At 42.8% G+C, this 26,349-nt stretch overlaps 1 protein-coding gene across 1 annotated transcript; it reads right to left on the bottom strand.

The window, feature by feature from the left end:
- Nucleotides 1–10,268: 10,268 nt before the first annotated feature.
- On the bottom strand, nt 10,269–25,800 carry fgfr4 (fibroblast growth factor receptor 4). The gene is made up of 20 exons (XM_028594636.1): nt 25,707–25,800; nt 21,032–21,204; nt 20,767–20,917; nt 20,552–20,602; nt 19,289–19,558; nt 18,666–18,755; nt 18,395–18,561; nt 18,139–18,262; nt 16,948–17,138; nt 16,562–16,700; nt 16,174–16,367; nt 15,857–16,002; nt 15,428–15,549; nt 15,235–15,345; nt 14,839–15,029; nt 12,818–12,940; nt 12,334–12,404; nt 12,009–12,146; nt 11,441–11,546; nt 10,269–10,969 (listed from the first exon to the last, which is right to left on the bottom strand). Exons 1-20 carry the CDS (start codon nt 25,792–25,794, stop codon nt 10,793–10,795), a joined length of 2,823 nt encoding a protein of 940 aa, XP_028450437.1. The 5' UTR covers nt 25,795–25,800; the 3' UTR covers nt 10,269–10,792.
- Between the last annotated feature and the right edge of the window lie 549 nt (nt 25,801–26,349).

The following is a 26,349-nucleotide window of genomic DNA, read 5'->3' as shown; positions in this document are numbered from 1 at the left end:
AAAGCAGGGGGGATTCATCGTGATAACTTTCTCTTCCCCTAACCCTAGTTAAACCCTAACCCTAACCCCCCACCGATCTTTCCCTAACCCTAAAGGGTCGTCCACACCAAGAATAACTATAACGGTGTGAGCATCCACACTGCTGAACGATAATGTTCTGCAAACAGCGACGTCAAGCACACACTGCATGCTCCAGCTGATAATAATACATCACAGCAGACGTTGCAACGTACGATTACAGGAATGTCTGTAGTATGATCCTACATGTTTGTGAATTCAACCGCGGAAGTGGAACGTTGAGGATATAGATTAGGGTTAAACTGACTCAGCGCAGATATTTTTGTTGACAACTAGTGATGAAACTTAATGACAGGCTTGTGAAATAACTGGTTGCACAACAGTAGAAAGGACTGACCTTCTGAAATGTTGAACATTCACCACGACCTCCCAGAGATGTCCCATCTCCGCTCTCTCCCATGTGCTTACAAGGCTCCACCATAGGGAATACTGGGCTTTAAGTGGTGCATATTTCAAGCAAATTTGCATGTCATCATACTACCACAAAACCAGCCAATTAAAAACAGCTTTCTAGCCTCTAAAGGCTCTGGTTTGCATGAGCAGTTTCCTGGTCAGTTATTCAGAGTTTCCAACACTTTTTTGCTGTCAATGAAAAAATCTATCTAGCAGCAATTTACAATGAACAATTGAATGTAGGAAAGACTAAAGAACTTGTTATTGATTTTAGAAAGAAAAAAAGAGAAGGTCCTTCTAGTTACAATTAATGGTCAGTTGATTAAAATTGTGCAGTCATATACATTTTTAGGTGTACATCTGGATGAAAAATGAAACTGGAAGGAGAATATGAATGTCCTAATGAAGAAGGCTCAGTCGAGACAAAAAAAGAAAACTTAGATCATTCAACATCAGCACAAAGCTCTTAAATGTTTTCTATCAAGGGATTTTAGCTAGTGTTCTTTTTCATGCTGTACTGTGCTGGGGGGGCAGTATATCTGTTGAGGACAAAAATAGGATAAATAAGCTAATCAAGAGAGCTGGTTAAGTTATTGGTCTTAACCCGGACGTACTGGAGGTTACTGTAGAGAAGAGGATTAGTGCAAAACTAAAGATTGTCCTGCTTTTTGAAGGCCATCCACTACACAATTTGTTCAAAGGACTCCGAAGCTCTTTCAGTGAGCGATTGGTAATGTGCTCGGTGCTCTAGTGAGCGCATGAGAAGGTCTTTTGTTCCCGCAGCGTTTAGATATTTTAACCAACACAGTTAACTGTTGAATATTATTTTTGTTTTTTGTAGTGTTTGTTTTTTACATTTATGTATTGTGAAATTGAATGCTTTCTTAAAACTGTGTCTCTTAATCAGAGTCTATTAGTCTCCTAATGCAGAATTATTTATTGATTTGTCTGTTTGTTGTGTATTGTGTTCGATGGCTGTATGGTTGGTGGCAAACCAGTTTCCCTATCGGGATTAATAAAGTTTTTCAAATCAAAATTCAAAAACAATAGTCTCAACCTTCACTATGGTGTTTTAGATTTATAGATAGAACATTTACTGTAAAGTTGTAGTGCAGTTATAGATCAGATAATTTAAAGATGCAGAAAGATGTATGTAAGTCCAGACTGAGTGTTTTATGAATATTAATATAACAGTCACACCTTTTTCTATGTTTTATGACAGAGCAGATAATGAGCCCTCTAGCAGACACCAGTATGGACCCACATGGCTGCCTGTGGTGTTATGGCTGCTCCTCTGTGTGATAAGCTGCTCTCATGTTGCCCCAGTGTAAACTCAACATCCTGTGTCCACACTCTCTTCCTGGCCTTATCGCACACTGTGTGTGTAGACGGAATCACAAATACTTCCGGAGGTCAACGGATAAAGTAGACCAACAAACATTGGACCTGACACACGCACACAAGCACGCACATGCACACGCACACACACAGTACAGGGCTGTAAACTGCGTGTGTGCTCATGGTCCAGGGTTCAGTTTGCAGCAGCAAAGCGGTTAAACTTTAAACAGTGATAAACAGAGGAGTTGCTACATGTCTCCAGTCCATCTCCTCATTCTGTTTACAAGCTGATTAGATTTTTTTAAATGTCCAAGTTTTGTCGAACATGTAGCTGACTCTCCAGGACATTAAAGAAAGAAGACACGGATCATAAATGGTTCTCATTTAGTGCTACAAACTACGGCCAAAGTACTACAAACTATTATAAACTACAACATCAACATCTGGTTTTGGGAAGGCCCCAAAATAAAGACATTGGTTGCGGTCGAATAGTCAAAGTTGCTCAGGAAGATTCTTAACGGTGTGAAATGACCCGGAAGTGGTCAAGTGGATGCCATGATAAGAGCTGTTTGAATTGTCCCAGTGCTTCATTGCTTCCTCTGTTGCCTCCTTTAGCATAGGATACACTGGACCATCCTTTACGAAAGGAAAGGAGATAATGCCATCCCACAAGTCCTTGTGACAGCAAAATTCAAAGCGACGCATCACCATTTTGCCATTCATAATCAACTTAAGGTGCGCAGTAGCGCTGTAATTGTGTTCGCACCGTGCATGAATTTTATTTTCAGTGAGACATTGCAACACATCTGATAGGCCTAATAATCATAATGTAGGCTACTTTATTGCACTGTTTGAGTGGTTTAATAAATCGGTTAATGTGAGAACTTTACTCTCCTCTCCAACGCGTAACATGACAGTGAGCATGTGTCTACAGAACTGTGAATGAATTGGTCGCTGATTCCAAAGTTACACAGCGTACCGGACACTGGTTTATCCATAGCCCAGTGCAGCGTCTGAAATAAGTTACCTGTTCGCCCCCTGGCTTATTTCAATATATATGTTTTATTAAAAACTCACTACAGATATGACTACATTATTATGACCATGTGTAAAAATAGGAATATTATGGGCATTCAAATCAATTACCTGAAATACCCCACCTGCACCCAACCCAAATAAGTTATTTGCACTTTTTCTACAGTCTCTGTGGGCTATTGCTTTTAAATGATGCATTGTAGTGATGTATCAGTGTTTTCTTCAAAGATTTATGTAATGATGAGGAAGGCTGTTTTTAGTAACTGTAAATGTTTCCATGCGCGCAGTAATCTCACTGTAGCTGATATCGTGGGACATTCAAACAGCAAAACTAAAATCTGTAGCCTAGTTATAAAGTTGACAGAGAAAACATAACTCGACTTTTAGCTTATGAAATAAATCGATGGACTGTCGCTGTTGACTGCTGTCCTCGTGCGTAAAATGCACTCAGCAGCAGCAGACAGCTCTGCTCTGTTTACAGTTTAGAGACTATTGTCCTCATTAATAATGTATTTCTTTCACCCACCCGCAACCATCTAACGCGTTCTGCTTATCTTGTATATATTTAACAATTATTTTTTATACAATCATCCTAATCGAGAGTCCTGGCATCCGGTTGCCCTCGAACTCATCTATGCTTCCTGTTTGTCGTGCACCTCTGGTCGCGCACTTAAAATCCTGGCGCGCCAGTGAGATCTACGTCATTTTGACGTCACATTGGCGTGCGCCAGTTTGGGTGCGCCGACTGTAAAGAGGCCTTAAGGGCAGTCGGATTCCCCTCGCACCGCTGTCTTATCCTAATTCCTTTTGAATTCTCCTTCACACCTTTCCTTGACGTTTAACATCGGGGTAAAGGAAAAGTGGTTAAGAAAAGGACTTAAGAGGTACGTTTTTGACTTTTTGACCGCAGCCACAAACTCCAAACCAAATGTTAAAGAACTCGGTGTACAGACTTTTCAGGTCACATAAATGAATCTGTTGTATAAGGATGACTTTGAAGATCCCTTTTTTTTCGAACCTTAACCTCTTTCTTTGGTGAGTCTGATGGCACTTCCTTCATTTGTTTCTCTCAAACCAACTCTTTATCCCATTGAGAGTTTAGAGCTTCCAGGTAACCAGTGGCTTTGAGAACTGGGAGGCTGTTTTTGGAGTTGGTACCATATCATTTTGGCACAGCAACCCTTAAATATTTAGGCTGCCAGAGACGTTGGAGTTTCTATGATGTTAAGGATGACTTATTGAGGAAGATGAGAAAGATATTGTCAGCAACAGAGTTTATTTTGCCTCTGAGAAACATTTGTCTTGCCTTTTTAAGGATCAAAGCGTCTCGTCCCAGTGCCTTCATAACAAATATGATCCTTTGATTATTGAAATTCGCCAAGTGATGATAACAGCTGTTGATTCAACAAATATAGACCGGAATTTACTGAAAATGAATCTGGATTATGTCTCTCTGTTCAAAGCTGTCTCCTGTTTGGCTCAGGATGTGGGTTTAAACTCTCAAACAGTCCGTTACCATGACCTGCAGTTCACTCAAACTCTGGGCTTTTCCCTCCTTGTTAGGCATATTTTTGCAGGAGAAGAAAACTTCCATGTGAACTTACATGACGCTTAATAACTGCACCAGGATGGCTCTTCGTGGAGTGTGACTCGACTCACTTGGAACCAATCTTTTTTGGTTTCCAATTAGCAAAAGTTGTTGATAGTACCTGGTACTTTTTCGGTATCACCTCGGTCGATGTTCCAAGCTAGCTGAGAGGATATTGGAAGGTTGAATTAAAGCACTGCAGACCACTGATTAGCCAGAGAGAATTGTCAATAGCGCAAATCGGGAGATCCAGATTTTTTTAAAAAGGCAGCCCGCAAAACTACGCCATGGTCAACTGACGAAGTGCAGATGTTCTTCTGTTCGCTTGTCGATGCAAGGATCCAGCTGATGTCATGTTGAAGTGTCGGCAGTTTTCATTGGTACCAACTGGTACCAGAAGTAAGTCGAGTTGAGCCGAACCATGCAGTGGAAATTCCGGCATTATTGTGGATGGAGGGCCAAAACACAAACGCAAAGATGTGTTCAAGTTAACCCTACTGTTTGTTTCTTTAAAGAGGAGCTGGTTTTGTGGTTCCTACGGTCATTGAACATGCTCAGCAACATCCGAAAACAACATGAAAGCCAGTAAAACTGGAGTCTGGGGAACAACAGCAGCAGCAGCAACAGTTTATTTGTCTGAATGAGAGCTGGATTAGTCGTCTAATAGAGTCCCACAATACATGCTGGACCCTCGCTGACGAATCAGACGAGTCGAGGAGGAAACAAGTCAGCAGATTTACTGAACACTATACACTCAGAAACACACCCAGTGTGTGTGTATGTGTGTGTGTGTGTGTGTGTGTGTGTGTATGTGTGTGTGTCCCCAGGGTGAGACTGTTTGTATCAGTCTTTAGTCCCTTAGTGTCATAGTCAGCGCAGTTTTCTGTTTCCTCCTGTGTTTACCCTCCCTTTTTGTGTGTCTACTTGTTTGTCTGTTTGTGGGTGGCACCTTTTTCGGGGCTTCTGGCTGAGTGACACACCTGACAGTCTTTTCCAATCAAGCATCTAATCAACCACCCTGCATAAAGACTCCTGGTTTCCTGATGTCTGTTGTCAGATTATTCCTGTCAAGTGGTAGAGAACCACGGCATGCTTGGTGCACTTAGAATCTAAGTCAGTGAAATGGAGTTTATGCTTTCCTTTTCCAGCAACAACCAGTTTGTCTTTTGTCAGTACTCCAGCCACACCATCTGAAACTGTACTTCACCTTGTAAATAAAACCCTTCCCTTTAATCATTTGTCTGTAGTGATCTGTGTGTCCCAACTACAAAACGTAACAGTTAGGGGTAATCGTGAGGCTTAACCCGAGATTATTGAAACATGAATGTGTTCGTCACTTCAATGTTGTAGCTGGTAAAGGTGGAGCTTATTGTAATGACTTTAAATACTGCTGGGTAGATTAACCTATAACAGTGCATCATGATTTATTAGTTGATTATTTTTGGTATTAATAATCTGAATCAAGAGAGACGCACAAGAGAAAGAAACTACAAGAATCTTTCCAATCTTTTCTTTCCACCAAACATGCCTGTACCTCAACACTGACATCTAAAGCAGCAGTTTAAAATAATAAATAATGCTGGTAGTAATTAATTTCACACACACACACACACACACACACACACACACACACCTCCAGACACCCAGACTGAGACTTTTGTCAGCTCATGCAGGAGTGGAGCTCAGAGAGAGAGAGAGAGAGACGCTCAAGATTTATTGTACATGGGAGATAAGACACACACACACACACACACACACACTCTCCCACGTGCAGACCACACACCATGTACACAGGAGATAACACACGTACTGACACATAATCATGTACATACACACACACAGACATACACACACACACATCAAAAGCCTGGGATCACTGCTGCCCTCTCTTCCCTCCTCTTGACCTTTAACCTCCATCTCTTCATTCTTCCGTCTCTGTCTTTCATCTTTTTCACATTTGTTTCTCTCGCTGTCTGTAGCTGGCTCTCTATCTTTTCAATGTTTGAATTTTAAATGGCTGACATTTATTTTTCTTGTTTTGCAAGAAACACACAAAAGTCAAAGCTGGAGCTGAACAAAAAACTAAAATTGGTCAAATTAAGTGCAGATTTTGTGGTAATACTTTGGCAAAAATTACATTTTATACACCAAGTTAATTGCTGAGCTCCGGGAACTAAAGAAGTCCAACAGGACAACACAGTCAGGTTGGAAAAAAACATCAGATTAGCATAACCTCCAGGGGGGGAAAGAAAAAAACAAAGACAAACAGTGACATCATGACCTGTAAATAACGTGGTACATGTCATCTAGATAACCTGGAGGCTAGTTTGCAACTTGTCTGATCATCTGAACGCCCCTCCAGACTTTGCTGTAGCAATGTCACCGTGTTCCCAGATCTCAGCTGATCATTACTGATAGAAATGATGTACAAAATCTACAAAAATAAATTGTAATGACCTGTCATGTTCCTTTTAATTGCCAATGGAAACAAACAGGCTCTAGGAAGACAACTTTTTACAGATAATAGTTGGGGATTCTAATGCACTGAATCGCCAAAGAGCAACCAGAAACTGGCGAGGTACAGTAAAGACATAGTCTAAACACAAAAACAAATAGTATCCATCTGCATAATCCAATAAAAGTAACCTTAACAGTTGCCTGATACTCCCAAAACTCTTAAACACAATGCTAAACACACCAATGAATAAGCCGCCATTTGTCACAGGAAGTGGAGAAAAAAGTCAGAGTTATGCTTTTTGCAAAGGTGTACATAAACGGCTCCTCAAACCTACGCAGAGAAGGTTGTTGCAGGTAACCGAGAGTCAGAGGAGCCAATGTGGGGAATATCAAAAAAGGCAACCGTTCTTCAATCGGTATGTACAAGTATAAAAGAAACTGCCATGCAAACGTCTGTAAACCACTTCTGTGAACATAGAGAACCAGAATCGGCTCAATTGTCACTGAAGTTTCGTCAAAATCCTGGACGAGCCCCCATATGTCACATCGGTTTTCAAATTTGTGAGAAGTTCAGAGTCCATGCAAGAGAAGAAGTGCTCATATTATGCTTTATGGCTTTTTCCCTTTCTTTTATTGTGTTATATATCTTTTTTTGTGCACGTTATAGGTTTACAAAGTGAAAAAGCCCAAAGTCCCCCCCAAAGGGACTTACCATCTCCAACAGAAAACACTGTTCACAAACTGCTCCAAACAGCTCTATTGTAGTCCAGCCTTTACTTCAGAGACAAACGTGGTCACTTTGTAACACACGTTATAATGCTCGCCTAGCTGCTAGCATGGCACGCCCTCATACTCTGCTTCTGACTGGCTAGTAGTCCTTACCTAGGTACTGTCAGGGCACGCCCTCATACTCTGCTTCTGACTGGCTAGTAGTCCTTACCTAGGTACTGCGCATGTGCGACTCCCAACAAAGATGGAACAGAAGTGAGATGTCTCACTCTGTAGCTAAAACAGAGAGCTCAACACACAGGGTGAAAAGAAGAGCTGTGCAGTACAACAAAAATATGGTGTTTTTTGAAAATTTAACCATGTAAAACTATTCTGGTACAACCCCTAAATACAATTATGAAACTGAAAATGAGCATAATATGAGCACTTTAAACAGATGTGTCAAAGCTAAAGGTAACAAACAATGGCATGTGGGAATCGGGAATGAATGCAATGCATTCAGCCGAGGGAGAGAGAAGTAGTGAGCACATGGAGCTGCACGCAGGTCAACCAGACACGCTGACTGTCAGCCAGTATCCTCCGGATCTCGACACGGACAACCCATTTTTGTAGGTATTCCAATGAAAGTATCAGTGTAGCCAATATGACAGAGACAAGGACACAGAGCTGCTTTATTTTAAATTATACTTTATTTCATATAAAAACAAAACAATAAACAAATAAATTAGATATTTCTAAAATAATTCTCTTGAGGAAATGTTTAAGAACTCTGTGATTGTTTACGGTTTGTATCTGGGAGAAGAGCAGATAACTGGAATGTAAAGATGTAAATGTATCCGGACACTTTGTGTGTTTGTATGTAAATGTAAAAAGCTTAATTCCAACATGAGACACCATCTGACACCAGATGATTGACAACACGAAGAGCAAACAAATGAGGAGAGAAGATACACAAATCCTTCATTGACTAAACGGTTGACTGGTTTCACACAAAGGAAGATGATTGGAGGATGCATTTAAAGCATTTTGGAATGAAACCCTCTATTTCAACTTTGCAACACTTGAAAAAAAAACGGCCAGAGAGAAATGAAGCGACACAACTGGCGATGCAGGTACAGTATAGTATAGTACATTTCAAATGAAAATCAATTAAATTTCAACGGAATCACCGGATTAACTTGGTACAATCTCTTTTCGTTGAAATCTTTTTCTGTCAATGGTTGTTTGCTTTGTGTCTACATTGTTTTGTTTGTGGTCGGATTCAGCAGGTGGACCGGGACTTAGTTGGCATTTTTACCCCACAGGGGAATTTTCTGCAGCTGGTCCCGATGGGGAATCTGAATTAAGATTGGTAATTTCAAAGATGGTGGCTGTGGGGATAAAGATAGGGGCGTTTGGGAGAGAAGAGGACACATTACCATAATAAGAGCCTCTTCATTTGCACACAAGCAATCCCCACACATCCACCACCAACCCTTCCCACCCCCCAAATACTCCCTCTGGTCCGTAGTCACACCCATTAAGCCTGCAAAGCCTTCATTGTCCGGCCAGGCTGCGGACCTGAGGACCCCTCGCCAACAGATTGGGCTGGGTGAAGGGTTACAGCCAGACAAAGGAGGCTTCCTCCCCCTTCTTCTCTATTTGAAATCAATCACACTGGCTTTCACATTCAGTGTCCCCCCCCCACCCCCACCACCTCCTCCTTGTCAGCAGTGACAGTGGGCTTGGGCAAGCTCCCCAACAGAGTCCCCAATGCTATTTAGGTTAAGTCCCACCCTGGACACAACTGTCTCTGACAATGTAGACTGAAAGAGTAAAGCTGTTGTTAGAGGAAGCGCACGTAACGTTGTCTCCAAGTTTACATGGTTGTTTAAACACGTACATGAGTCTCGTGAGCTTTGAACACTTCAAAACTTGCTAAATGCATTTTGGGTGGTTTCCGTCCAACAACAGCAACAAGAACTGGAACTCTTCCTGGTATTTAACCACTAAATTGTTTTCCTGGGCTGGAGGTCGAAGCAGTTTACTACAAAATGACAAATGGAGGGTTTCATTCCAAAATAAAAATTAAGCCATCTTTCAAGGCACCAATCCATCATTCTTTAACCACATACATTTGAGGTTTGAGTTGTTGAATTTTGTGTTTCTAAGCTGGTCAAGATATGGGTTGGTTTTTAAAAATGTTTGCAAAAGTTGCTGATGTGTACCAATTTTAACAGCATGTATTGTTACTTTATGATTTGGGTGATCTTTGGAGATCATGAAATACAATTAGTTGTTTTCTAAATTGAATATTTTTGGGATGAAACCCGGACATGAAGACAATGCGACAGCTGTGACAGGTTTGGCACTTGAAACACCAGATTAAATTCCTCTCTCCTTTTGCCTCCAATAACCTTCATTTTTGTGTCATTCAGAATAATTTATGAAAGACAATCGTCTTTCTGCTGTTGATATGTACATACAATATTTTTTTAATATTCTAATATATTCACAGGAAATCATATGGCACTTTGCTGCCGCTACAGCAACTTCTTAGCACAAGGGATCCTGAGATTTAAGACCGTTTTTCTTTTTAAATAAGCAACACAAAAGTAAAATAATCTTATATAGAGAGATTTAAATTTAACAATCTGTTTCTTCTTTTTTATCATAGCAAAATAAATCTTTTTTTTTTTGTTTTGTTAAAAATGTCTATCACCGAGGTTTCTCGACCCTGGTTTTGGGATGTGTAAGGAGATCATTGTCCGTCAAGTTGATCAAAGAAAGCATGGGTACCAGGTTATTTTTTTTCTTCTGTGGTGTTTAGTGCCGCAGTTTTCCAACTTTTCCAACTGTTCTTGGACACAGTGCCAGAGCTGATAACGTGTAGTTTGTCCTTTTTTCTTCTGCCCACGATGAAATGCTTTTTTTTCAAACCTTCACCGTGTGATGAAGCCCAGTGGCTTCAGTGCTCCACGTGCCTGCATGTGTTTCTATGTGTGTGTGTGTAAATGGCCACCTGTATCTAAGGGCTTCGTCTGGTGCCATAATGGAGGTCCAATGGAAAACTTCATGAATAGAAGCTTCAACTTAACGTTAGAAAATGTAGCAGCGGGCCTCCAATATGGCCGCCAGTGGATGCGTTACCTTGTGTTCGTGTCTGTGTGTGTGTGGGTGCCTTCAGTCGTGAGTCTATCGGAGCGGCTTTTTCATGTCTATCCGGGAGCGCACGTCCTGGTAGCCCAGGAGGCAGGGGTCGGTGGACAAGGCATCGTGGGTAAAAACGGAGTCGTTGTCGGAGGAGCAGGAGCTGGATGTGTCCTCGCACGACGGGGAGTATTGCTCGAAGGGTGTCGACAGGTCCAAGTACTGAGGGGAGACAAGGGAGGTCGGATATTAGAGAAACGTGGGTGTCTCAAGACAAGAGGAAAACAAACTAATCCACATTTAAATGTTTGTTAAAAAAAAAAAACTGGTGGGAAACAGCTTCTCAAAGTGTTTCAGACCGCTTTAATGTTTCCGCCGCAGTTTTAGACCAATGCGTCTGTTATAGAAACAAATTGAAATTTAAAGCCTAGAATATTCTTTTAGTGCGTGCACGAAGCACGAAATCAGTCACATGACTTATTGACCCATCCGCAGGCTGCTCTGACATTTTCAGCAATTCAAACACTGCAGCCAAACATTTGATTTAGTATTTGTTGTGAGAAGTTTATAAGAACTGGATGCTGCTCTCTGTGCATTTACTCTCATGTGCTGAACACATCTGGACAGCGTATTATGAAAGGGTGAAAGAGAGGATGTGTCCATCTTGACGAGCCTGTGTCCATTCAAACCCACCTCGTCTGAGATGGACAGCAACACTTTGTCCAGCTCCTCCACCAGCTGTTTGAAGGTCGGCCTCTGGGTGGGAACAGCATGCCAGCACTCGCGCATCGTCATGTAGCTACAGAGAAGAAGAAGAAGAAGAAGAAGAAATAAAATAAGTATGGCTTTCAGCTGTGTAAATTTCTAATTTGAGCAAAAGAAAATCATAATAAATTATGCAAATATGACTTTTCATCCATGGACATGATGCACCACTACACTTTCAAACGAGGCCACGCCCATTTAGGAGACAGGACGTGTGTACTGTTTCATACCATTGGCGCATTTTTAGTTATAGAGAATCTGTGGTTTAAGTTTAGTCTTTTAAATTCCCTAAAAAGATAACTTACTGTCCAAAAAAAAAACTTTTTGAGTCAAAGAAATGACTTTGATGACAATACACCCACCTCCCCCAATGAATGGATTTTATGAAATGTTATATATGTTTATGCTGCACCATTTGTGCTGATGGAAGCCCTTCTCTCACTGCTGTGAGACACAAACCTGCTAAATATACGACATAAGAAAGACTCTGGCTTACAGTTCATGTGTGCAGTTGGAGGGTTTGTCCATTCGGTGTCCCTCCTTCAGCAGCTTGAAAAGCTCCTCGACGGGGATCCCAGGGTAGGGTGAGCCGCCCAGCGTGAAGATCTCCCACATCAGTACGCCAAACGACCACCTGTAGGATCAGGGGGTGTATGTAACAAAGATATTTTAGCCTATCAGGTTAGGTTTTTAGGGGGAGTTCAGACTTGATTACATGAGGTTTTGACAAGACAGGAAAGGAAACATTACTGTCTTTGTCATAAAAAAAAATCAACTTGTGTTTTCCTGCAGGTATTTTGTATACGAGAAGTTGGACTTACACATCGCTCTGGTGTGTGTAGACTCTGTCAAACAAGGCCTCTGGTGCCATCCACTTCACCGGCAGCCGTCCCTGCAGAGCGGACACGGACACGTTAGAGCCTCACCTTCATTCACCATAACAACTCACACATATTTCTTTCTGTCTCACTGTAAAAAGTTTTTTTTTTGCTCACAATCCTCCCCCTCTTCCCTCCCTGTCTCTCCCCATTCTAATTAAGTCCCATTAAGCCTGCTGCCAATCAGAGAAAAACATCAGACATCTGCCCTGAGGAGCATTAAAGCTGTGAAAGGAACCTGGCTGAGGAGCAGACATGTTTATGAGAGGGTCAGAGGTCAACTTAAAAAGCAAAAACATTCGAGCAGTAATTTATCTGCACTCATACGCTCACTACTGGAAAACAAAAGTACATCACTGGAAAGCTACAGGAGCGAAAAAAAAAAAAGTGGTTCCTGAAAACTACGCAACTACAAACTGTCACTTACGTTGGTCGTTTTCTTGTAGTAGTCGATCTGGTGGACTCCTCTGGCCAGGCCGAAGTCAGCGATCTTCATCACGTTGTCCTCAGTCACCAGAACGTTCCTGGCCGCCAGATCTCTGTGGATGCACTGCCGAGAGAGAAGAGAGAGAATTAAAGACTGACACAAAGCCCTAAAGCCAACTGCTGGGTCTCCCGATTAGAAGAGTAGCATGCAGTCGAAAGGGTGCTGGTGAACGTGCTCGGAGATTTAATGTCTAATTTGGAAAGTGGGCTGAATGCTATTCAGTATGTTGCCACTTGTTTTTAACACCGCTCTCCTTTTTACAGTCCTGGCCTGAACAAGGAGGGCAAACTAAACTTTAGTATCAAAGCTTGTTCCTTTTGAATTGAGACTTGTGACGCGACACGCTCTCCTCTCCGTTCCAGCCCGCGGTTTGGAGAAGTCATGTAAAAACACAGAGGTCCGGGAGGTAGAAATGATTCACTGTAGGTTTTCTCCAAAAATGAAAAGACTCAGCAGGAGTCTAAAGTCATTTTAGTGAACGCTACAAAATTAAAATGTCTTTATATAGAAACCCGGGAGTTTGAAGAAAAAACAAACCCTTTTGGGAGGAAAAAAAGAAAGGCGCTGTGTGCCCACATTGAATGGATGTCATTAAGTTTATTTTGGTTTTCATTCGAAATAGACGTGGGATTTGCGGGGACGTGCGAAATGAACCAGTCCTGGTTTGTGGGTCTCCCCATAATGGAGGGTTAGTTTCAGGCTCCTGCATTCTTGAGAGGTCGTAGAGCCAGAAACCCGATGCCTGCACCCAGACGACGGCTCTGCTGCCTGTTTGCTAACAGATTTATGGCAGCGCTAAAAAGGACAAAGCCCTGCGACGGACAGATGGATGGAGAAGAGTAAACAGGACTGAAGCTGCAGCAGCTTTCTGCTCCGGAATGTCTGTCTGAGACACCGGCTGGCAGACAAAGAGACGTGTTGATAAGAAACACACCGCCAGAGTGCATGCTGGGAAAATGAAAGGAATAGAAGCATGGGGGGGACAGACAAGAAAGAAAGGGACAGACAGAGAGATGGGGGGGAAGGGAGGCTGTTGCTGCCATCCAACTGAAGGCCAAGTGCCCAAATCCAAAAACATTGAACTCAGTCCTAATAACAACTCCCTTTAATTCCAAACCAAACTTCTGATGTTACCGACGTTGCTTTCATTTTGTGGCTGTATTTCCCTCCCAGGGATGTGGAGACATTTTACTGTAATGAGGTCTGATACGTAAACATCCATCTTAAGTTCCTAAGAAGCACCTCAAACCATAAACCCACCGTCTGGCTCACACCAAAAGTATAACTTCTGTGTTTTTAAAATGTCAAGTTATATTTGAGTACAGAACATGTTGTCTGTTGTGGCTACGCAAGCATACGGATAGTTTCTGCTAAAAGCAGCAAAAAAAATACATGTTTGTAGTTCACGGTGAAAGTTACAGCACTGTACAATAAGCTTAGGAGTCTCATGATTTTTTATTTATTTTTTATTATTCGAGATATTGGTTAGTCTATAAATAAATATTATAAGTTCCCAGAACCTAAGAGAATTTCTGCAAATATCTTGTGTGGTCGGTCCGACAGTATAAAATGTAAGGATGTTCCATTTACAATGATATGAAACGAAAAAAAGAAGCCTCATATTCTAGACGCTGGAACCAGATCATTTATGGCTTTTCTTTTTTTACTTGATGAGCTGCTTAAATGATTAATTGATTATCAAATTAACTTGATTAACTTCCTGTCAGTCGACTGGTCAATAAATCAAATCATTTCTGCACAAAATCTTAGTTTCCTGACGAGCTTTCCAACTACTGGTAAAAGAGGACAGGAACTCTCTAGACACAAAGTGCCCAAAATAAAATGTATGAGTGTTTGACACTGGGATAACCGCCTTTTGCATTCATGAAGTGCTTGCGAGAAAAGATTTACAGCCATTAGAGACTCGCTTTATTTAGTTCCACTCTGTAAAGTGAACGTACCCTTTTAGAGGCCAGGTACTCCATCCCTCTGGCCACCTGGTAGGCGCAGGACAGCAGGTCTTTGAAGGTGAGCTGCTCCTCAGGCACCTTGGTCACATCAAAGGTGTAGTCCAAGCCTGGGGGTCTCCGGGCCCGCAGGTACTCTCTCAGACTGCCTTTGGAGGCGTACTCCACCAGCACATACAGAGGGCCTGAGGGGGGAAGACAAACAGGATGAAGGACCAGCTTGTTTCTATTGTTGTTTTAGCCTGGAGGCTTGGGACCACCATCGTTGAAACGCTCACTAAATTAGTTGTCTGTTGAGATTCACAATAACGAGAAGGTTTGGAAGGAAGCTAACCCTCAGTTAAAGCAGAAATAAAACCAGAAACAAGAAAGGTTTAGCCAGATGCTCACCATCCTGCGTGCATACTCCAAGCAGGTTGATGATATTCTTGTGTTTGTCCATCACCTTCATCAGCTCCATCTCCGAGATGAGGTCTGCCAGATCTTTGTCTGTGGCGTCATCTTTGGGGAAAACATATACTTTATTTAGAAAAAGACTGCAGACTTTTGCGGATCTCTCGAGGTATTTTTGTGTCCTTCCTACCTTTGAGCATCTTAACCGCGACAGTGGATGCCGGATCCGTAGAGTCCTTGTTGATGCCGTAGGCCTCAGCTCTGACCACCTGACCGAAGCAGCCTTCTCCTAGAGGTTTGCCTAACGTTAAACTAGAGAGAGAAAGAGTGAGAGTTAGTGAAAATAAGTATGTCCAAATGAAAACTGTACAAATCCATAATTTGGGGCTCTGGTTTTTAAAAACATAGCTTGGGTAGAGCCAAAAATGGCCTGCGGGCTCGTTTCTTTTATGCTCCATGCACAACGTTTAAATGAGTCCCAGAAGCCAAACTAAACATAGTGAAGAAATACTCTTCGTTGCAGCAACTTTTAAGTAAACTCTGTAAACATATCGTTAGAGTAGAGTGTAATTTCTTTTCAGACAACGACAGAAGTAATTCTAACTTGCAGATAACTTACTTCTCCCTGGGGAACTCCCAGTCCGGGTCGAAGGGCAACTCAAACTCCATGACTCCAGCCAGCATTGGGGAGCAGCTGGACGAGAGGCGAGCCACCCTCATGAGCGACGCACTGGACTTCCCTGACGAGTTGGAGTCCACCGAGTACTGAAGGAAGAGATACAGAAAATGTTGTTTTTAGGAACATTCAGGAAGTGTGGCCACTCTGAACTTTCTATGAACACTTTTGCCTCTGTGTGCAAACTTTCAAGCAAATCCCCCGGCCTTAAGTCATAGTTGACTACTTTCCAAAGTTAGAGAAGACATTGCGTCCTTTACCTGTCTGCGGAGAGGAAACTTGGAGAGCTTCTGGACAGGGAGGGCGTCAAACGGCTCTCTTCTGGGATGGACCTGCATTCGACACAACACCACGATGACGATGGCCATGATCAGAGCCAGGAAACCGCAGGCGTAGATGATGATGTCAGTGTACTTGGTCTCCATGGTGTCCATGGCGTCTGCTGCTTCCTCCTCTGTAGGAAGAGGGGGATCAGTTCAAAGTTTCTCAGTACTAAGATGTCACTCGCTGAATCTGTTGCTGTCAATTTAGAGCCATGAATATCAAGTTTTTCTTTGTGCAGTGTAGCTTTATATTTAAGTTTGTCAATGACCATGCGAGCTATTAAGTAAATTCTTTTCATCCAGTAGTCTTCCGTTTGTTCTTTACCTGAGAGGACGGTGAGCCAGGCGGACTGGTGCGCGAATCCAATTGAATTTCCAGCCAGACAGGTGTACTCTCCTGAATCCTCCATGGTAACTTTGGACAGGTAGAGCACCTCCACCTCTGACATGTTCAGACTGCCGGTCTGCACAACACAAATGTAGAAAAAGTGACATAAACAGTTAGTATCTAAAACAACTTCTCTTAAAACTTCCACTAGAGGCTTTAACTGTTATTGACTATGCTTAGCAAATGCTAATGCTACATTTTTTGTGCACCTATATGTCAGGAAATCAGTTTGTAACTGTTAATAAAGATCTGAAAAAATAAAAATAGCAAATGGGAGCAGATAATGCGGGTTCCAGTCTTTTAGACGGAGATAGAGGACCAACCTTGAGGACCCGGACATAAGGCGTCCCGTCAGAACCGTAGCGGCTGCCATTCCTTTCTATGTGTTTGAGCCACTGAATGTGAGGCTGGGCATCGCTGTAGACCTTACAGTGGAACTGGACGTCGCTGCCCACCACTGCTGTGGTGTTGGCTGGTAGACCGGCCTGCAGGATGGGTCTGTGTGGGGAACGCTCTGTGTTGGGAAAAAATCAAAGGAGAGATGAGCAAAGTGAGCAAAGATGAAAGATAGCATTGTGCTCCAGAGAAACCAGCCAGAGTGTAAAGGCTATCTCTTCTTGGGGCAACAGTTCAAAGGAGATGCAGCGACATGGAGAAGAAGAATGAACTGATCTGCCAAACTTGGTTTCATAAATACCTCGGCAGGACAAAAGTGGGGGAATCATAGGGAGCAGTGGCTAAAGACATCCAAATATGTGGCCATTTAAAAGCCAAACCAACATGGCTGCTTTGTAATCAATTCAATTCAATTCAATTCAATTTTATTTATATAGCACGTTTAAAAACAACCTCAGTTGACCAAAGTGCTTAACATGCTCCAAAACGCAACGAAACAATAAACACAAACATCTAAAAATGCCCAGCAGTTGTCACAGTCACATATAATGTGTTTGCATGCTGGCATACAAGAGCAGGAAATGTCATTTTAGAAGGAAAATCGGTTCCATTAGCGTGGCTCTTTGTCAGCTGGTCGCCGGGCTCTCTTTGATCTGCGATTACTCTCGCTCTCTGATCTCGTTAGTTGTCTCGTTAGTCTTCTCCCCCCGTAGACGGGGACGGAAACTGACCCCGCGGTGGACAGACAGCGAACAAATGAACAAACAAACCGCAACCCTCCTTGATCTCCTGTCACAGGTCAGGTAGAAAACTGGTGTGGACACCTGACCGTCCACATCCTGCTGAGGCTCCCCTGTCCCCTTCTGCTCACCCCGCTGGTTATCCCCTCCCTCAGACTGGAGGTTACTATTTGAAGGCATGATGCTTTCTCCACAAGTGCTATCGCAGCCGTGAATATTGTCAGCCAGACCACAAAGCATTGACACTCAGGTTAAAAGAAGAAATCGCTAATGTCTGTTTTGCCTAATTCAACAATTCAACTCCATGATATGTTACTTTTTTATTTGCACACACTCTCTAAAATGTGTCCAGACAGAACTGGATCATCCGTTTCTTACCCAGGACATCGAGGACGTAGCTGTGAGCGATGGAGCCGTATTTGTTCTCCACCATGCAGGTGTAGTTTCCTCTGTCTGAAGGCACAACGCTCTCCATCACCAGGCTCCAGTGCTGGTGTCTCAGCTAGCCGAAGAAACGCACAACAAAAAAAACATCAGCATGGATCGACACACACTGAACTTTATAAACTCAAATATCTCTGAAAGCCCTGGCGGATCATCCAAATGAACCCAGGAGACAAGAAACCATCCTCACCTTGATTCCTCCGATGCGTTGCTCCCCTCTAAATTCACGTCCATTTTTGAGCCAGCGGATGCTCGGGATGGGGCTGCCCATGGCCGGGCAGCGAAACTTCACCGTGTTGCCTGCGGGAACGGCATACAGCTTCTTCTCCATACGCTGCGTGTGGGTCCAGTAGGGACCTGTTTAGACAAAGACCAGTCAATGAGCTTTTAGTCTGAATGCTCGGATGAAGCCTGAAGGTTAAGTTGTAATAATTCCTCAAGGAACAACAACAACAACACACCTCTGGAGAAGTAAACCTGGTCGTTTTCGATCTCAGCTGATGAGTCCTCCAGCCCGTTGTCCTCATCATCGTCCCCTGACCCCAACGAGTCTGGAAACACATAAAGGCACTATGAATAAACAGTTCTCGATTATTGTTTTGTCTATAAAAGAATTGAGTTCAAAATGCTCATTGCAATCCAACAACGCCTGAGTTGGCTGATTCAAATTGCTTGTTTTGTCAAACTAACAGTCCAAAGCCTAAAGATACTCAGTTTACTACAATATAAGTTAGGGAAAGATGCAAATGTGGGCATTTTAGAAGCTGGAACCAGTAAAATGTTGGCATTTTTGCTTACAAAATGACTTTTAACGATGGCTATAATCTCTTTGCTATTAACTTTGTTTTTGACCGACAAAGCAATCAATCAGTTTCCCTTCTAATGTAATGTCACACAAAGTTTGGCGGCCATATTGAAGGTCCACAGCAAGAGTTTCAGGTGACTGTTTTGTACGCCCACATAACGTTAGTGTGTTAACTTGGCTTACTGTTAAGCTAAGGACATTAGCACCAACACTGACATAAAACACAAATCTTAAGGCAATACAACAACTGTCAGTTAGTAATGGTGTTGGTGTCCTTACCTGCCACAGTGATGGTGAAGTTCCTCACAGGCTCTTTGGTTCCCCGGACAACACAAACGTAAACGCCAGAGTCCTCGTATGTAACGTCCGTGATCTCCATAATGGCTACGCGGATCTGGATGCGGGGCGTGGGCAGAACCCGGACTCCCTCCTTGTACCAGTTGACCGCCATGCCTGGCCGGGTGCTCGTGTCGCAGCGCAGTTTCAGGACGTTGCCCGGCTCCAGCAGAAGATGTTCTGTTGTGTCCTCACTCAGGTCCTCGAGAACATCTGTTGAAACCAAAGAACATTGGCACAACATTGAGTCTTTCCTTCATTTTCTATACATTTTACCCTTTCACACACATTGCCACTCAGGCCAGTCAGCCGGTTATTTCTTCATCTCCTTTCTAAAGTAAGTAGCCTTCTCCTCAACTCTGACCTTAACACTTCAACCCCATTATCTCCTCTACCCACATAGAAACACACAATGACATTACCATGGAGACCAGGAGGCCTGACTGACCCAACAAACCCCCTCCTCCTCTTCATCTTTTTGTTCCCCTGTGGGTTATTGTGGGACTGAGAGCGATCTAGCTAACACGGCAAACTCCCTCCCAAAAAAAGAAGAAGAAAGTAAAGGAGGAGGAAGAGAGGCTGAAACTAATGAACATGTTGCAGCGTGACAGTGGACAGAGAGTAAATCTAAGGGGCGGTGAAGTTTCACTGGAGATCTAAGTGAGCGACGGGAGGAGAGAAGTTCATTCCAGCCTGGGGAGGAGGACGAGCCCACGCAGATGGCCGCCATACCATCCACAACAGTCTCTTAGGGCTGTCCTCGATTAAAGATGTTCTTTGTCGATTAACACTAATATGATTTTGTCGACTAATTAGTTGATTTGAGTGACAGATCTGTAAAAACTGAGTTATCCATAAAGAATCATGCAAAAGCATCACTTTAAATCTTTCATGTTCACTTTGTTCATAAGTTTCTTGGAAATTAGTCATTGAGGATGAAAAAAAAGCATAACAAATGACTAATCGACTAAAAGAAATTAGTCAAGACAATCCATTAGTCGACTAATCCACTAAGAGGGGTAGCCCTACAGTCTGTTTTGTCCTTTCTGGGTTTTACAAACTTATTCTTTACAGCAGTGTATGCGTAAACTTCTGGATCAGACATTACAATCACGGATAAGGAATGCAACTAAAACTTTTGTTGTTTTGGATTGAAAATATTTCCATTTGCACGCAACTTTTCCCAGCATGAGAATGTGAAGTTACCTGATGGGATGTCAGCAGCAGTCAGGTCCACAGTTTGGGAAATGAAGGTACCTTTGGAAGGGAAAAGTTGCGGTTAGAAAATAGCGCAATACTTGGTACGATAGATGCAACGTTGTAGTGTAATTAGGCTAAAATTCACACTGGGCTCTTTGGAAAGTGGCATAAAAACTAACAAGGTAAACACAAGCGTAGGTGTGATGATAAGAGTGTCTCACCAGGCAGGACGTCCAGCCACGCCGACTGCATGGCCTGCACTGTCTGCCCTGCGTGGGTGCTCTCAGCCATGCAGAGGTACTCTCCTGCGTCCTCCAGAGTGATGTTGGACAGATGCAAAGTGTTCACCTTGGACATGTTGCTCTGAAGGGCCTGCATGGAGGAGAGATCATTGCAACATCTTATATATAATATCTAATATAACGAGGACAGAATCGGAAACTGACTCAAACTTGTTTATTTGTATCTCAGCTGATCTGTTCTCACCGTCAGAGCTCTGAGGTGAGGCTGACCTCCCTGGCCGACCTCGGTCTTCAGCCACTGCACCTTGGTGGACGCCGGCCGGTGGACTTTACACACCAGCGTCGCCTGACCACCCACCAGGCCTGTGGTGTTTTCTGGGTAACCTGGCACAATCAGAGGCCTGGAGACCCGGAGATCTGGATAACAAAAAGGAAGAGTGGAGAAAAAAAGGTTTTAGATATCGTGGAGGCATTTTACCTCCTTGTGGATTTCACTTTGAGATTCATTTTCATCGTCTGACTTTAAAAGCAGCACAAACAGCCTTTTCCTCTGACTGATTCTCATTTCATCCTAAAATATCAGATTTCCGGGTGTCGTTTTATGGTTATTTCACAGAATAAAGGAGTTTTAAGAAACTGCTACAAACCTTCTTGGTCTAAACGCACTCTCCGGTGAGTGAGACAAGAATTGTCAAAACACACCCTTGTAGTTTCAGTTTACCTCTAAAAGGTCCGGCAGCAGTAGTACACCATGTTCCTTAACGACCGCTGTCATTTAATGCCACCAGGGGCTGGTGATAGAGTGCCCTGATAACCCGGCTACTATCGTATCAGCATCATCTACAGTGCCATCCATTCACTGGGTCACTCGCCCATTTATGTGTTCGCCCAATCCCTTGTTGGAGCATATGTGCGCCCTGGCCGAGGACTCGCTGCTCAGTCACTCAGAACGAGCAATTTTCCAGGGCAATTTTCTGTCTGATTGCTTCCTGCGAGCGCTTAGTGAAAAGGCAATCTGTTCCCTTGTCGGAGTGAAGTGCTGCCCAGAGTGCATGTGGAGGTAAAGCTTTCAGGAGCACACACACACACAGACACACACACACCTACAACCTTGTTAGAGGAAAATCAGAAACGCTGATTGGTCAAAGCAGCCAAAAGGAAAACGCATTAAAAGAAACGTTGTGATGGATTGCTTTAATGTGAACAAACTACCAACTGTCCTCTGAGTTCAAATATATTACGAAATAAGAGATCCCAACAAGCCACACTTTCATCTAATGGAGCAAACTGTAAAAACAGTTGGCAGTAAATCACAGAGATGAGCGCACACACACACACACACACACACACACAAACTTATAGCCGTGCTAATGAACTTGCAGAGACAGGGATGGTGCCCTGGAGATGAACTCGCGGCAGAGTGTGAATTGTCACCTAGAGGCGAGGGGGCAAACAAAACACAACACAACACAAACAAATCGCTCGAGGGATGCGAGCCAACCATCAGCCAGCCGGCTGGCTGGGCTGGCAGAGCAGAGCCGAGCCGAGCCCTCTGTGGAAACCAGTTGGGACAATGAGGAGTCTCATGGCCTGACCCGGGAACCAAGCAGCAGAGCTATGGATCCGTTTTATAACGGCATCGTTACAGAACATCTCAAATCATTCAATGTTGTTCAGGATGCTAGAGAATGTCATCCAATCAGGTCAGTTTGCAGCTTTAATACTAAGGAGCTGGGGTAGTGCCGTAGTATTATTTGAATCCCCTAATTACCAAAGGAACTATATTACAATTAATACATGATTTATAACACATTGTTACGTAGTTGTATGCAAAAACCTCACTAGAAATACTTCTTCTCCACTCTCATGGCAACTGAGCAAACTATCTGCTCATGGGAGGCCACAAGATGTGACTGAAAGCTCCTGAAGAATTCTAGTAAGTGAACCTTGAGTTACTTTTTCTGTCAGGAATTAACCTTTGAGGTCAACATCACAGATTTGTGAAAACAGTTAATGAAGCATTTGCTGTCATGTGTAATCAAAGATATTATTAGATATGATTTAGTTTATGTTATACTTTGTTAGCAATCATTCACTATCTAATTCATGTGTGAGAAGTTATAATTAATTGTTCCAATGGTCCAACTCGGTCCGAAACGCTGCGCCTAACCAGCAGATGCACTCCTACAAATAAAAGCCAACCTATTTATTCCACGCAGAGACTAAAGCAAAAACATTCTTTGGGCGCACTCTGTTCTCCCTAATGTTGTGAGGTTAAACAATTGACAGCCTTTTGTGATGCCATTTGAAAATGTATGTTAGTTTATGCCTCGAGGCAGATGTCCAGGGTTCGAATCCGACCTGTAACCATTTCCTGCATGTCTTCCCCCTCTCTCTCCCCTTTCTCACCTAGCTGTCCTGTCAAAAATTAAAGGTGGAAAAGTCAACAAAAAAAAATCTTTAAAAAAAAGAAATCACAGGAATAAACCAGCCAAGGATTTAAGTTTCCGTCCATCATTTTAACTTTGGATGTTTCTCTCCCCATAGTTCTTCTTTTTCATCCTTAATTCTGAAGACCGAATGAGATCTACCCTGTCAGGAGTCTGAGCAGTGTATTGTGGGTCCCTCTGACCCCACACCACCTCTCCTCAGTTGGACTCATCTTTGGGGATGTGGGGGTCTCTTTTCACTCTTTTAACTGACATCGGGGGGGATGCCACATCTCTGTCTCCTCTCAGTTACAATAATCTTCCTCCACTTTCTCTTTGATGCGTGTCTCTTATCTAGAAAGTGACGCCCCACAATAAACTTCTAGAGTCAAAACCAAGAGTGACCAATCCTGATCATTTTATTCATCCGTTGAATCCGAGCTCTAATCCCAATATTTCAACTGATGATTACGACATCCAGGATGTCACAGAGCCGTGTTTTTTGTGTTTCCTTTGGCCTATTTTTGAGTAATATTTCTAGATCGCAAACCAGCTGTAGTAAATTGCAACTGCTTCCTGAACTCACTGATAATCCTACTTTATACGTTCCACTGGGGAACTACAAAGTAGTTCCAAGGAGGTTTGTTTGTGGAGATTGAGGCTTGACTTTGGCGTATGAAAGTGGTTCAGATTGGATTGTTTTTGCGCAAAAAATCTGGAAGCGTTCATCCACTTTGAATTGAGTTCATTCTTGCAATCACAAAATCACACATTTGTGAGAGAACTGTTTGAAACACCAAAGCACCAAGATAAAAGTTGCAGTTCTACCTCCACAGCTGCAACCTGCACGTTTTACGACCTTAAGATCTTTCGATCATCAATCCTGCTTTGACTTTTTTCTCGCCGTCTTGTAAATAAACCTGAAAAGTTTTTTTTTTCTGCACATTGTCGTCTGAACAAGCAAGCCCCGGCTGGCCTCACGGGGCCTTGAAGTACAAAATGGGGCCACGGAGACGAAGAAGAGACTGCTCGATGCCTCCGGGGAAACAACCCACTTTGTCTTTCATCAATCTACATACAAAAATGTCACCTAGTCCTTTAATCTGATTTAAGGCAAGACATCACAGGTGAATAGGGTAAGTAATAGGATAAATAATAGATATTTAATATAAACTTCCCATATTGATAACTTACATTAAGACAATCATTTTTTGTATTACAAGTTTTCTGAAAAGTAATGTTTAAATATGCAAATAAGGCATTATTTTCTTAAAAATGTGGATTAGGGTAAGGGTTCACCTATTTGAGTCAAAGGTTTTTACAGAGGGAATGTTGGATATCTCTTTTTACCAATCCATGAATCAGAAAATACTGTCAACAGCCCCAAAGAAATCAATTTTCTCCATGTTTTAGGTAAACAATGAATAATATATGAACAACCCGCTCCTTAAAAACCTTCAGAATATGGAATGGGATATAGGAATGAGAAAGGAAAGTTTGGTGTATGTAAGTTCTGGTAGAAATTTCTGGCTAAGGGTCGGAGAACAAAACTTATTTTAAGAAAACTGCCTCTCAAGATAAGTATTGTAAATTGTACAATACATTTTTATTGGAAAGCAGTATTTATGGACACAATATGTAATCAAATACTGAGCATCATATACCCTATACTTTAAGCAGAAATCTGTAGACGCAAATAGACAGTGTCGTAAAATAAACTCTTAAAATGTGTATTTTGGATGTTGTCTTTATATTGTGAAAGAACACTTCTTATGGAAGCAAAATAGCCCATAATCTCAAAATTGATCAGTGAATGAAAGATAGTTTTGCCTGCCATGTCTGGCCTTAAAAACATCATCTACTTCACAGCTAAGGGGAAACAACTGATTGTATTGAAAGAGTATTCTGATTACATCTCAACTCAATGGAAACATTAGAATGGAGCTGACAATGGCTGACTTATTGCTTTGGCTTCTGTTCGTAAAGCATCAATGTAAAAGCCCCTGTACCCCCTCCCCTCCCTCCTCATCCTCTACAGCTGGCACACAGCCAGCCAGATTTACACTTCCGAGCCTCAGGGCCTCGGACGGATAAGGTAGCTTAGTTTACGGCAGCAAAAACACTGAGAGCCTTTTTCCCTCCCTCCATCCAGGACTCGACTGCAGCCGCTCTGTCATTTTTCCTGTCACCTTGACTTCCTCTGGGGCCACGGCTGCCAAGAAACTGACGCTTTCTAAGGAGTAAATGTGGGCTGATCGAAACCTTTACAGATTCATTCACACAGTTATGTTTAGACACGCTTCTTCTGGGCAGTTCACTGCGATACAATCAGACCTTTCAGCCACACGCGTATCTGACTTTTATGTAACACAAACCCCCCCCAAAATAAAATAAGGAAACCATCTGTAAAGCATCTTGTGATTTCAGATCAGATTTGACAATGTTTTATAGTTTCAGCTGCAGAAAAAAAGAAAACAGTTCAGGCCTTACCTTTAGTCCTTCCTTCGTCAATGGACCTGGCGGAAACTCTGTCCATCAAACAGAGCAGGAGAACGCAGAAGGTGCAGATCCTCTCCATCGTCTGTGTGTGTCTTCAGTTTTTTTTTTTTTTTTTTTAAAAGGTAGAAATATACGCCGGAAGCCTGGAGTTGGCCTCACACTCCGGTCCCTGGCATTGGGAACTTCAGAAACCCACAAAAAGTCTCTAAATCGGAATCCTGCAGATGCAAACGAACACAACGGGAGACAGTTATCTGTTGATCGGAGATCTGGATGGAGAGCAGCTTAAAGACACAAACTTCTCCGTTCAGTTTTACACCAGGTGGCATAAAAATCACAAACAATTGTTCAGACAAATAGTAAAAGAGGCTGTTTTGACTGCGTGCAGCTGTATTCTTAACCAGATGTCCTGCTAACTGCCCCACTCATCGGCCTCACATTGTCCAGGCTCTCCTGCGTCATGAATAAGGAGCAGGGCTGTTACCGCCTGTTGTTTGTCAATGGATGGCCCGGCTCAGTCTGTCCCGGGATAATGGGCCCTTACTGGGAAAACACTTGAAACTTGCCAGGAAGCTACAGAATGTGAAGGAGCAGCAGAGACGGGCAGGGCAGCTGATGAGACTTCAGGTGGAAA

Source organism: Perca flavescens, chromosome 13 (assembly GCF_004354835.1).
Source record: "Perca flavescens isolate YP-PL-M2 chromosome 13, PFLA_1.0, whole genome shotgun sequence".
Lineage (NCBI taxonomy): Eukaryota > Metazoa > Chordata > Actinopteri > Perciformes > Percidae > Perca > Perca flavescens.
This window is presented reverse-complemented; position numbering and strand designations above follow the sequence as displayed.

Excerpts from the sequence above, each read along its gene's own strand:
- fgfr4 (XM_028594636.1), bottom strand. The coding sequence starts at position 25,794 with ATGGAGAGGATCTGCACCTTCTGCGTTCTCCTGCTCTGTTTGATGGAC. Across the intron at positions 11,547-12,008 it reads TCCAACTGCACACATGAACT|CTACATGACGATGCGCGAGT; the intron begins GTAAGCCAGAGT and ends TCTTCTCTGTAG. Across the intron at positions 10,970-11,440 it reads TGCTGTCCATCTCAGACGAG|TACTTGGACCTGTCGACACC; the intron begins GTGGGTTTGAAT and ends GTCTCCCCTCAG.